Raw genomic sequence first — 14,002 nt, 5'->3', positions numbered from 1 at the left:
TTGGTCCTTCCAAAGCTCTTTTAAACAGGCAATGTTCTTTATTATATCCTTTTTTGTTTAAAAAAGGTGCAGTGACTCGCACCTGTAATCCCAGCACTTTGGCAGGCAGATCACCTGAGGTCAAGAGTTTGAGACCAGCCTAGCCAACATAGAGAAACCCCATCTCTACTAAAAACACAAAAATTAGCGGGGGGTGCTTACCGGCACCTGTAACCCCAGCTACTCAGGAGGCTGGGGCAGGAGAATCGCTCAAATCCAGGAGGCAGAGGTTGCAGTAAGCCAAGATCTCACCACTGTATTCCAGCCTGGATGACAAAGCGAGACTCTGTCTCAAAAATTAAATTAAAAAATAAAATAAAATAGGACAGTTTCTGTTGCTGGCACTGACATCTCACGGATACATGTGTGATGTTTGTCATCTCTTCTCTATTTCTCCATTGTGCTTCCCAGAATGCAGATGTGATTACTTCCACCTTGAGCCAAGACCATGAGGGTCACATAGTAGAGGTGTTAGAATGATAAGCTGGGGATAACCAGGTCCTTGAGGACATTATGGAGCAGAGTCACCATTCCAGCCCCAGACTGCCTTCTTCCAGATATTACATAAAAGAAAAACCTTTCTCTTTAAGACAATGTTATTTAGGGTATTTATGACTCTTGGCTAAATCAGACTTGACTGATTCAATCTTTAAGGGGCTCAGCATAGGCCTTAGCTTTTATTAGATCTATGCTCACGTACTATCCATAGCTGAACTTAATTACATGATTAGGTAATTAGAATGTCCTCTCTTGACATTTTTGCCTTTAGAGATCCCACCTATCTATCAAGGTCCAGCCAAGGGCCTCTTTTTCTCTGAAGCCTTCTTCAATTTCTCCATTCAGAAGTTCTAGCAAGCATGGCTAGAACCTAGCACAGTAGGTATTTGAGCATGTGTCTGCACACTCCCTAGAGTCTTTGTAAATAGAGATAAGATATGAATCAACTTTATGTCTGCTCATAACTAAAAATATTATGCCATGCATGCAATATATGTACTTATCAACTAATACTAAAGTAATGACATAGCTGATTAAGAGCTAGATTTTTTGGTGTAGAAGCTAAGTGATGTAGGGATTTAAAGTCACTGGGGAAGGCTTCTTGAAGAAAGTAGAATTTTAGTTAGACTTTGAAACAAGGACAGAATTTGAATAGGTGAAGATGAATAGAGAAAGTATGCACAACAGAAGAAACTGCTCAAAAGCATGGAATGTATGAATGGGGTGTGTGGCGAACAAGGAAACTCACCTATCTGAAAAGTTTCTATTATGAGGTGGGAGGATGAAGCTCAAAGAGATAAGTTCTACTACATGAGGGCTATACATATCAATTTGCATATTCTTATAGGTACCAAGGTACTTACATTTTTATTATTTGTTTTGCTTTTTGTTTGTTTGGGGGGACACAGGTGCAGAAATTAGATTAATTATAATTCTTTAGAAAGTATTTTTATCATTGGTCCATGCATGTTTGTGTTTATTTTGAATGATGGAATGAACACCTGTGAACGTCCAGCCCAATTCAGAAACTGAAGCATTGATTATAACTTGTATAACTCTGTGTGGTTCTCTCCCATCCGATATTCCTCCTCCTTCACCTGAAGTAGCTCCTATCCTGAATCTATGTTGATCCTTCTCTTCCTTGCTTGCTATTTCTCTTTGTGAAATGTAGCTTTTCCACTTCTCTGTATAATCTTAATAAGTATGTTAAATATATGCTTAATATATATTATATGGTTTGGCTCTGTGTCCCCACCCAAATCTCACTGTGAATTGTAATTCCCCCATAATTCCCATGTGTCAAGGGCGGGACAGGTGGAGGTAATTGAATCAGGGAGCATGCTGTTCTTATGATAATGAGTGAATCTCACAAGATCTGATGGTTTTATAGGCATCTGGCATTTCTTCTGCTTGCGCTCATTCTCTCTCCTGCCTTCCTGTGAAGAGGTGCCTTCCGCCATGATTGCAAGTTTCCTGAGCCTGCCCCCACCCCACCCCGCAAGCAGAACTGTGAATCAATTAAACCTCTTTTCTTTATAAATTACCCAGCCTCAGGTATATCTTTATAGCAGCATGAGAATAGGCTAATACAGTAATATATTAGTAAGTACATTGTTTTGTTTTAGTTGCTTTTAAACTTGCAAAATTTGTAACCATTCTCCATGTAACCTTTTGGTACACTCATTATTTCTCTTAATTTTTTCTTAGTAGGATTGGTTCATATTTTTGCATGCAACTATGATTCATTCACTTAGTCTGCTAAATAATTCTGTACATGTACTTTAATTTCCTCATTTGTTTCCCCGTCGACTGTTTGTTATTGTGAATAGTGATACTATGAACATTCTATTGCAGTATATGTCTTTAGGCAGATAGATTCAAGAGTTTGAGGTGGAGGCATATGATCTAGGAGTAGAATTTCCAGGTCATGGAGTAATGAATGTTCAGTTTTACAAGATAATATCAAACCATTTTTCCAAACTGGCTATGACAGTTTAATATTTCTACTAGAAAGGTATATGGAATGCTGCCGAGCTACAAAGATCTTTTCCCGATTTAAAAATAACCACTCACTGTTCACATTCCTTCAATGTGTTTTGATAAAATATCATTATTTAATTAGTCACATTCATCAATCTTTTTCTTTTATAGACAGTTCTAGTTTTGCCTAATTGAAGAAATCCACCTCTATTTCAAGATTATAAATAAATGTATTTTTTATTAAATGTTTTAAAATTTTGCTCTTGAAATAAGTCTGATCCATCTGGATGAATAGCTTACAAATAGCTTGCAAAACACTGTTATTTAATCCCCAGAATGGCAGATGTCACAAATATCATTACTTTCACTGTACAAATGACAAAATGAAGATTCAGAAATGGCAAGAAACTTGTGCAAGTGTGTATAGCTGGTAAGTAGCAAATCCTGTGTGGAAATTCTGCAGGGTGGTAAAGTCTGTCTTTCTCTAATATCTGCCTCTGCCCTTCATACTATAAGGTGGGTGCTCCTCCAAGGGGGAAGTGACGTCTCTGTTTACAACACAGGAGTTATAAAAAAAATAGTTTCTGTCTCTCCAAGAGCTCATCTTTTCTATAATCTCAGGGTATTTGCAAGTTTTAGCCAGCAAGCAACTGATTAAAGAAACATACACAATATTTTTGTGCTGATGTTAATTTTTTTCCCATTGCTATTGATGTCTTTCCCAAACAGGGACACGTGGGGCACCACAAACAGAGAGAGGAGCTTTGCCCTTGTTATTATAGACCTATCTTTAAAAGATTTACAACTCTAAGTATATATACCTATGTCCACTAGTTTTTAGTTTCTACAGCCACTTAAACATCTGAGTTGAGTTGGTTATATGCTATTTGCCCATATCTTTCCTCTCATACATACCTTTGGCAACACTTTTCTATTGGGTGTCTGTTCTTGGCATTACCTTCCCCAGAGGTATTGTTTCTCACTTAATGTAATTAATTACCTCAATTAATAAGTCTAATGAGAGCAAAGAGCTTTTATCCCCTGCTTTACTTTCACGAGAGGTAAAACTTTGATGGAGATGAAGAGATAGAACAATTAGAGCAAGTATACTTGAAAATTATACACATAATGACCAGGCACGGTGGCTCATGCCTGTAATCCCAGGACTTTGGGAGACCAATGCAGGTGGACCACAGGGCCAGGAGTTTGAGACCAGGCTGGCCAATATGGTGAAACCCAGTCTCTACTAAAAATGCAAAAATTAGCTGGGTGTAGGGGTGGGCACCTGTAGTCTCAGGTACTTGGGAGGCTGAGGCAGAAGAATCACTTGAACCTGGGAGTAAGAGGTTGCAGTAAGCTGAGATCACGCCACCACTGCACTCCAGCCTGGGCGACAGGATAAGACTCTGTCTCCAAAAAAAAGAAAAAAAAATTATACATGTAATAGCATCTGATTTCCTTTCATACAAATAAATCACATATAAAAGCTTTTCCCAGAGAAAAGGAAATTTTCTCTGGAAATAATTAATAATAGGCTTAGAAATCTATGCCAATCAAATGAGAGTTGTCTTTTTCTGGGTACAAATTTCTAGTATTGCATTCTTATTTAAGCAGATGCATTGTTGCATGATGAGCAACTATGGGGCCACTTGAATTGTCCCTCAATATAGAGTTGAAGCTTTCTTTTTTCATTTTTAGCAATAGAGGAAATGAAGAACTTATTTGAGAACACTGTCCAACAACACTAGGCTATCCAAGGTGTTCATTTTAAAAATTCTATTTCTATTCTTTCTACTCCTTTGATTTTATTTATTTTAATCTGATTCTGTTTCTTAGCATGATTTCAGTCTGATGGTATCTCAGTTTTTCACTTTGCCTCTGTAGCACAGTTTCTGAGCCATCCTCATACTCAGAAATACCGTCCCTGAAGGATTATTCAGTGTTTTTATTCTTCTCACAGCTTTATCTCAGGCAATTCGACTGGTCCAACATATTGGAGGGTATATGAATGCTGAATGACAGTGCCACAGAGTCCACAGGATATTTAAACAAGATTGACAAACTTGTTACCCACTTGCCTTTGGAAAACAGCCACAAGTGGGTTTTTTATTAAAATGTTAGAATCAACATCACAATTTCCATGCATATATAAAGTGAACTCATATTTTGCAAGAGCTTTCGCACAACTCCATAAAAATGCATGTAGGGGTAGAATCAAATGTGTGTATTATGAACTAAGGATATATGCAGAGTATTTTCTATTCCCCCTTCTTTCTTTTCACCCTCATTAAAAGTTTTGTTTTTCCTAAAGTCTACTCAAATATATTACACTTGCCATAATAAAATGAAGAAAAAAACAAAAGTTCTTTTAAGGTTATCTAATTGAAATATTCACTTCTGTGGACAAATACTCCAGTATTCTGCTGTTTCTTTATTATCAAGCATTATGGGGTAGATCATCACAATTACTAGAAGAAAATGACCTGGAAAATTGTCAACTTTCTTTGATGAATACCTTAAATGGTATCATGTCATGTAAAAATATTAATTTCCATTCTTATTTTGTTCTAAAAATTAACATATCTCAAATTTATAAGAGGCTTTTATTAACAGCTCTTGATAGTACTGTTGAGAATATATTTCAATTGTTAAACAGGAGACTCAGCCTGGTGTGCAAGTAAAATATAGAATGATAAATATCTAGAAATGTTAAGTGATAATTTGTTTCCAGCCTGCTTTCTCTCTCCTTACCTTCCTCCTCCCCTCTGCCCTGTAAAATAAAAGAAAAACAGGACCTAAGGCTTAAATTACCTGGGCAGTTGTTTGAATTTTAGCATATATTATAATATGGTGTAAAAATGAAATTGAAAATTTAGCCAGTATTATAAACAGTGATAATTGGGTTTTATATCATTTGTATTCAGACTGTTGGTGTTATACAAACAAATATCATACCTATAGATAGATAAATACAATGGACTAATGAGAAAGTACAATTTATTACATTTTGATTTGTTTTCTGAAATAATCAAGCAAAATCCACCTGGTCCATACCACAGATGGTGTACAAAATGAATCAACCATTGAAAGGCTGGTTTTAGAAATTGCTATTTTTTATTTTTTAAGATTCAGTAACAGAATCCTCATTTACAATTTTCTCAAAATAACTTTTGTAACTCTATATTTGGTAGGAGTCAAGCCAACGTGAGAATTTCAAATCCAACTTTACTTATAAACAGGCATTTAATATATTTTTCATTGTCTTCTTTGGCAGCATCTGAAAATAATTTATTTATTTCGAACCCAAAGACTTCAAAGAAATATTTTAATGTATTTGACTCTATGCTTATATAAATATAAACTTCAGAACTTATATGTATAGGTGCCTATTAAAAAAGGCAGTGTAGTAAATGGTTGTCATAAGTGTAAATATTCCTTTAATCTGCTGTTCCTTTATAGTTAGATTCTATACCTATATTCCAATCTCTTTGTGGTATCTATTTACTTATATACATTGTGTATAAATCTGACTATTACTGAAGTCAAAATGAGGTATACATATGCTACATAACTATCTGTAAAATAAAACTAAATTTCTTAAGCACTTCAGCAAAGAATACAGCAATATGTGTTTAACTAGCTAACAGAATATAGCCCGGAGATGATTCAATAACCTCCGAAAACAAAAAGTAGAGTTAGTATTCTGTGCTTTCATCTTGAGATATTAAATTGTATACAGTGGTTGTAACTATCAATTCATAAGAGAGGTAAGTTAATAACAATAAAATACTGTTAAAAAATCATCTGCTTAGTGGTTCCTAAAGTATTGGTATTAATGGAGCCACAAATCCAGAATGTCGGGGCACATGCCAAGAATGTGCGTATAAGTATGCAAATTTTAATATAACTCATCAGTTTATGTAATTGATCACCAGTGATATTTAAATTAACCCAAACATTTCAATTCTTGAGGAAAAAAAAGTGTTTTCCATTTATTGGCTTTCTACCGGACGAAAACTCAGTTGAGGTTTTGGCAATTGAGCAGATGTTACCAGAAAGGAAAAAAATGAAGTGCTGAAGGGTGCTCACTAATTGAGCAAAATCCTATAAATGAAGCCCAGAAGTTCATATCTCCTTTGACTTTAGTGAGTCTTTAAATAATGATAATGAATTTGTAAGTTCTAACCAGCCTTGCTGCTTATGCATCATTAAAATCAAACTTCTAGTTCTGCCAGTGTATTCACTTGTCTATATATTCACATAATTAGCACCTCATCATTTTGTGCTATTCTGGGACTGCCTGGCATCTTCCAGTCTCACATCCAGCATTGTGAATAGCAGTTACTAACAGCTCATAAAATTCTGCTGCCCTTCAACGTCTGCTATTTTCCCTGTATGATAATTGGATTTCAAAAAGATGAAGAGGAAGATTGGAAAGATCAGTAAGTTTTCAAGATGTTATTTAAAATACAGGGAAACCCAGAAAACAGAATTGCTTTAGTCAGTCCGTCCAGATCCATCTTCTCTGGCCCTTGTATCACCTATTTGATTGCTGGAATTTTGATCTATGCATCTCCCAATGCAGGAGTTCAGGGTTGGGTACCCTAAGCCAAAAAAAGATGGCTCAGGATGAGCTGTTGCAGGAAGAGATTATTCCTGCTTGACTTCGATCTATATTGATATTTAATTTTCTTTGGTCTTTTAAATTCATTTATTTTCTTTTTTGGTACTGGCTTCTTTGATCAACCTAACAGCCCTGGTGACTGGACCCCCACTGCAATTGTTGTGAAGTTATTGGTTTGCTCAGCTAAAGAATATACTTTTTGAGAAGTTTCTCCGCGTGGGCAACCATTTTTTAGGCTATTCCTTGCTTGTACATGAGGGAACATAGTTAGAAATGTTTAGGTTTCCTTTTTTCCTTCTGTTTAGTCTTGGAGGGTGGTTGGATTGAAAGGTGAAGCCCACAGGGCAGCTTCCCGCCTTTCGGCCAAAGTTTCTGCTGGTCAAGTTTGCGGCTTGATGAGCGAGACGACCCCTGGACGCTGCTGATTGACCTGCCTCTCACAGTAGCCTCTCGGCAGGTCAGCCGGAGACATTTGCTGCTGGACTCTTGCGGGGATGGGGGTGGGGGTTCGCTCCTGAGCCAAAATCGCCACGGCCTCAGGCAAAGCCGGCAGCTGCTTGAGAGGAACTCGGTGGCTCAGGCTGCGGAGCAGTGGGAGTCGGGCACCGAGCGGCGCGCACTGGGTGTCAGGTAAGAGATGAACCCTGGTGATCTGGGACGCAGAGAGGGGTGGCGAGCACAGCCGAACAGCTTCCCGAGGGCGCGGTCCCCGCGGAGCGCCCCGGGCGCGAGGGGACAGCAGGATGGCTCTTCTGACTGGATCCACGCGCCGACCCGCTGTTTTCACATGTTAAAGGTAGGCTAAGAAACTCCAGGCTCTTCCCAGAGCCAAGACAGGCTTGGAGGGAAATAGCCTGCCTGCCTTGGGATGCACCTGTTGCGGGCGAACGACCCCCGCCTCCTTGGCGCAGCCCTCCCCAGCCGCGAGGGCACGGGGTGTGGCCCGAGATAGCGCAGCCGGCGCCTCGCTGGGTCGCTCGCTCCGGCCCCTGTCTGAGCCCTCTGAAAGGGGTCCTGGCCAGGGCCAAGGTCACGGTGCGTCTCACGCTGAGCCCCTCCAGGCTTCTGCAGCCTTGGCCGGGCGGCGGCGCCTTTACTCTCCCCTTCCGCACACGTCCCGGGTGGGCGATGGCAGTCAGCTCTCAAGAAGAAATCCGTGTGCTCTCCCTCCTGAGCTCCGGGCCTGCTCCTTCTCGGGTTCAGGGCTCAATCGGAGGAACTGAACTGCGGCGGCAGGGGTTGCAAAGCGCGGGGCGCTTCCGCCTTTTGGGTCCCGACGAGTATTAAGCCATTTTATGGGAAGCAAAGTCGTGGCACCTTTACTCACCCTCCTTGTCCAGTTGTCACCCCCTTCCCCCCCACCAACAGATGGGAAGTGGAAGAACTAGCCTCTAAAAGTACCTACTGGTCCTGAACCTTGGACCACCCCACACTCACACATTGCGGACCTTCGGGAAAGCAGAGGGTGACCGGGGAGCGAAGTGCGCGCCGCGTCTCGGCCTGGGAGCGCGGGAGTCCTGGTCTGGTCCCCGCAGATCTCCCATTTCAGGCACCGCTGTATTACTGGAGCTGAAAACCCTTATGGAAGAAGGAAGGGAGGGTCCTGGTCTGTTCGTGCAAAGGTCCAGTCGCCCCTTCCCTGCCCGGCGCACCCGCTTCGGAACTGGCTGCTGCCGGCGGTCGGTCCCCTGGCCGTGCTGAAGGAGAGTGACCTCTGGTTTGGACTTCCAGAATCCTGGCCCGTCTTCCAGCCTCGCAAGCTTGTATTTCGAGGACTGCTCTCCCCTTCCTCCACCCCGCCCCCGCCGCCACCTTGGCTAACTTGTGGGACATTTAAAACTTTATTTTACATTGTCCACTGAGAAAATTCAGACTTTTTTTAAGGGGTAAAATATCTTGTGGCAACATGATTTTTCCACTCTTTCATTTGCAACCCTTCTGCTCTAACTAGGCTTTGCCACTTCCCCAAATCAAAACTCAGGTGCCGCGTTTTCAGTTTGGGAGTGGGAAAGACACACTCAGCCGACGACCTAGGGTGAGAGGTAGGAGGCTCAGGAGGACCGCGGGGGCCAGACCTGTGGACGGTTTGCAGGGCGGGGAAGCTGCTCTACCTCCAGTCCAGTGCTTGCTCCCAATGCCCTCCCCCGTCTGCCTGCCTCCCCTCACCCCAATTTGATCAGCTGGGGAGTCTCTGAGGGTTGGCATTAGGACTAGCCACTAGCTTCCTTCCATCATCTGGGACCCCAAAAGTTGCTTCCCGAGGAGGTAGGAGTCGTTCTCCATCCCCCTTCTTTTTTTAAATAAGCAGGAAGACTTAGGGCATGCCACTATCTTTTTGTTGAGTCTGATGAATTAAGAAACATTCCTGATGCTTGGTATTAGGAATGCTTTTGAGCGTCAGTCTTTCCCCATCCAAACTAATCTCTTGGATTAAGAAACTTTCCTTCCACCGAGGTGGAGGTGGTAGGCGAAGAGGCTCTTGTTCAGTCTGCAAGAGCACTAACTTCTTGGCCTTGACGAAGGGCTGTTGGCCATTTTTCCCCCACTACAGAAAAGCCAAATTCGATGTAGCAAAAGCATCCATGCCAATGTTGCGTCTCCCCATCCGGCTGGTACTGCCAGAGCTGCCTTCGCAGAGTGACAGTCCGTGCCAACTCCGGACCTGGGCGCGCATCCCTCTCCCACTGACTGCTCGGTTTGAGTCAAGGGAAACGGAGGCCTCCCGTTCTTCGAAGTGACTCAGCGGCGCAGAGGCCCCCAAGAGCCCGAGGTTCCGGGATTAATTCGATTTCACACTTCCACCGAGAATCTCAGTCCCGAGCTAGCGTTTGTCTCCCGTTCCTTCAAGCCCGATGAGGGGCGGTGTCCCGGTTCTAGGAAACCACTCCCGGGGCTCTCTCCCTTCCCGAGATTTCTGCCTTTCCACCCCTGGTGCTGCTGAGCTAAAGTCTTGATCGACAAAAACACAGCAAGGGGGAAGAAAGATCTACGCCCACCTCCGCATTCGCACCGAAGGCTCCAAACTCCATGCCTCCTCTTTATTCCCAGAAACGACTCTGCGCTGATCCTCAGTGCCCAGACATGCACGAGGGGCTCTCTACGTACTTTCGTTGTTTCCCTCCCGTGTGCTTCTTTGCCCACCCCTGCCCTCCGACATCAGATAGTTTATTATGAGCTTCTGACTTCACGGTCCAACGCCATACGGCGGCCCCAGTCGAGTGGACCCACCCGCGCAGGCCGGGCTAGCGCTGAGTTCCCGGAACTCAGGTCCCCACCGCAGCCAGAGGCTGCCCCGCGGAGCTTCGGGCGCGGACTGTCCCACGGTCTTCCGCCAGCGCCAAGGTCCGGGAAGCATGGAGCGGGAACAACCTCTCTCAGGAAACTTTGCACGTCCTAACAATCTGTCTCTGCCTCTTTGGCTCCTTTTCCTTCCCACCCTCCCAAGTTGCTTTTCTTGTGACATTTTTTTCCCCTCAATTTTTGGTCTAGGAAGGTAGAGAATTGTGCAAAACTGAAATTATTTCAGTAATCCATGTTTTAAAACTAAAGAGAGGACAAAGAAAATAAAAGATCTCTCAGCCACAATACTGTCAGGGCAATGCCATCACCAAACATGGACATCTCGGTGAAACCACACCAGAAGGGCCCAACAAACAAAATTGACGGAATGGAAGTGTTTAGGAAAAGAGATCTAATTTAAAAAAAAATCTTGAGACAGAAGGTCCGCATGCAGTCTTCCCACCACCCCTGTCCCCACTGGCTGCACTGCCCTCCAATCGCACCCCTGTCCCTCAAACCTTTCCACTGGGACCTCTTTTTGCCCATATTTCTCTAAACTTGGGAGCAGCCATGAAAGGAAGGAGAGCCAATGTTTCAACCCCTCTCTCCAAACCCAGAGGAACCTCCACCAACCACCTGGCCACCTTCTCTTCCCTTCCTTCCGTTCCCGATGTGTGAGTAGGTTAGAGAAACTGAGAAGGGGGGTGGGGTGAAAGTTAAAAAAAAAAAATCAGGAAGGCGTGAGCTGGAGCGGTGAGTGTGTCAATCAGAGGGTTTTGTGCCTGGGGGCTCCTAGCGGTTCGGAGCAGAGGTGTCCCAGGGCGGCCCCACAATGAATATGAATAGGAATCCTTGCTAAATGGGACAGCAAAGCGCACCGCCCTGAATGATGGCACGTCATCCTAACTAGCCCAGGATAGATAGGAGGGCTCCTTTTGTCTCTTTTCTCCGCCACAGCTCTATAAAAGCCCCTCTTTTTCAGCGTGAGGTTAGTTCAAGCACACACCAACTAGCTGTCCAGGAAGCAGCCTAACCAGAGAGAGGGGCGAGGGAGGGAGAGAGGCGGGGAAAAGCAGCATCTCAGCTTTTCTTCTCACGTCTTGCCGCTGAGAAGTGGGTTCCTGGGCTGTGCAGATTTTTTTTAAATTCAAGATTTTCTTTAATTTCCCGCCTAAAGCCTCCCCACGGTAGGGCCGCATCCCCAGTAATAAAATGAATTCTGATTCGAGCTCTGTCTCCAGCAGAGCTTCATCTCCGGACATGGATGAGATGTACCTGAGGGACCACCACCACCGCCACCACCACCACCAGGAGAGCCGTCTCAACTCGGTCTCGTCCACGCAGGGCGATATGGTGCAGAAGATGCCCGGGGAAAGCCTCTCGCGGGCTGGCGCCAAGGCCGCGGGAGAGAGCAGCAAGTACAAAATCAAGAAGCAGCTGTCGGAGCAGGACCTACAGCAGTTGCGGCTGAAGATCAACGGACGCGAGCGCAAGCGGATGCACGACCTGAACCTCGCCATGGACGGACTGCGCGAAGTCATGCCCTACGCGCACGGGCCCTCGGTGCGCAAGCTCTCCAAGATCGCCACTCTCCTGCTCGCCAGAAACTACATCCTCATGCTCACCAGCTCCCTGGAGGAGATGAAGAGGCTGGTTGGCGAGATCTACGGGGGCCACCACTCGGCCTTTCACTGCGGGACCGTGAGCCACTCTGCCGGCCACCCCGCACACGCGGCCAACGCCGTGCACCCGGTGCACCCCATCTTGGGAGGCGCGCTCTCGTCCGGCAACGCCTCGTCACCGCTGTCCGCAGCCTCACTTCCCGCCATCGGCACCATCCGGCCTCCCCACTCGCTGCTCAAGGCGCCCTCCACGCCGCCCGCGCTGCAGCTGGGCAGCGGCTTCCAGCACTGGGCCGGGCTGCCCTGCCCCTGCACCATCTGCCAGATGCCGCCGCCGCCGCACCTGTCCGCTCTCTCCACCGCCAACATGGCCCGGCTGTCCGCCGAGTCCAAGGACTTGCTCAAGTGAGCAGCGGGCGAGCCCGGCTGCCTAGGAGGAGGGAGAGCGGCGGGAGGGGCCGCGGTGCCGGGCCGGGAGGGAAGAGGGAGGCTGTGCGCTCGGCCCACGGGAGGGCGGGCTCCGGGGCCCGCGGCATCCTACCCTGTCTGAGAGATCTCAGACTCCACTTGACCCCGGAGGGAAAAGGACCAAAACCAAACTGCAATTTCTAGGTGGTAGCAAAGGGGGACTCGAACCACACGTCGTGTGTTTTGCATGCATGCTTCTTTTCCCCATGCCGCGCCAGTATTTCTCACTGCCGTATGCTCTTGTCAAAACTGCATTTGTTGTATAAAGATGGGATCGGTGTAGTTAAAAACTTGCGAAGGAACTTTTGAGTTGGCTTTCTCTGACTCTGTGTTCTCGCTTTGGGAAAAGACGGCCATCCCTTTTGTGCAAAACAAATGTAAATATTTTCTTGAGATGGATGCGATTATGATTGTCTCTGTCCTCGCCATAGTTTTTCTAGAGACAATGGAGAGAGAGAGAGAGAGAGAGAGAGAGAGAGAGAGAGAGAGAGAGAGATATCAAGACCCAAGTTTTGAATCTCAACTCCGGTCCAGGGCATGACACCTCCTATGTGGGTTTTCCTTTCGACGCAGTGTAGGTCAAAAGAATGCATGCAGGCTTCTAAATGAATCTTGTCTAAACATGTTGTGCAGGCCGTGGTGCCGTTTTCCTTGTAACAAGGATTTATTAGTGAATTCTTCCAAGTACTCCATATATCTGTCTGTGGTTGTATGAAATGAAAAGGGGCAGAGTGCAAAGACCCACACTCACGCACACGCGCTTCTTCTCCCACCCACATCCCCTTCAAACTTTATTCCGAACCTTCCTCTGCTGTTCCGGAGGCGCCATTGTAAACGCTTGGCTCCCTCTAGTAGCTTGCCCCACCCCCTCGCTCAGTTATTCTGCATGCGGGGTTGGCTCTCTCTATTATCAGCTTTGAAAACTTATTCTGGTTTTGGGAGGGGTGCTGTTTTTATTTTCCTGAACATTTGCTTGAAATATTTTGTTAGGGCCTCAAAGACAATACCTGTCTTTATTTTTTATATATTCTTGATAACTATGATATATTTATTGATAACCAGTGTTTCTGGATGAGATTTCAAATAAAAAAGAACCTTTAAATCGTGGCTTTGGCTTTGCCTAAAATCTTAGCAGATGGGGGTAGTGGCATAGGGAACATGTGGACCAGGTAAGGTGCATCCGGTGTGGGTGAGGGATTTGGAATGGGTGGGCAGATTTGAAGTTTTCCCTAATTATGTACAAGTAAACAGGATGGGTAAATTGGTGCTAATTTTTGGAAATGTCCTTTAAATGGGGTGTTGCCCACATTCATAGTCATCCACTCATTGATATCCTTATTTCTCTGCAGTAATCAGACCCTCATAAACTCAGGAATTGAATTTTAAAAGCAATCTAGAAACTCAGAAAAGAGAGGTGGAATGTCACAATGATGACTGTGTTGGCAGTAAGTTAACTTCTTTTCACTTTAAATTGAACTTGTGGGTTATCTTT

General features: G+C 44.7%; 1 protein-coding gene across 1 annotated transcript; it reads left to right on the top strand.

Moving 5' to 3' along the window:
• The first annotated feature begins 11,411 nt into the window (after positions 1-11,411).
• Positions 11,412-13,617, top strand: OLIG3 (oligodendrocyte transcription factor 3). Its single transcript, XM_008995149.5, has one exon. It carries the CDS (start codon positions 11,633-11,635, stop codon positions 12,449-12,451), a length of 819 nt encoding a protein of 272 aa, XP_008993397.1. The 5' UTR covers positions 11,412-11,632; the 3' UTR covers positions 12,452-13,617.
• The last annotated feature ends 385 nt before the right edge of the window (positions 13,618-14,002 follow it).

This window comes from Callithrix jacchus, chromosome 4 (genome assembly GCF_049354715.1).
Source record: "Callithrix jacchus isolate 240 chromosome 4, calJac240_pri, whole genome shotgun sequence".
NCBI classification, from domain to species: Eukaryota; Metazoa; Chordata; class Mammalia; order Primates; family Cebidae; genus Callithrix; species Callithrix jacchus.
Note: the sequence above shows the minus strand (reverse complement) of the source record. Positions and strands in the feature narration are given on the sequence as shown.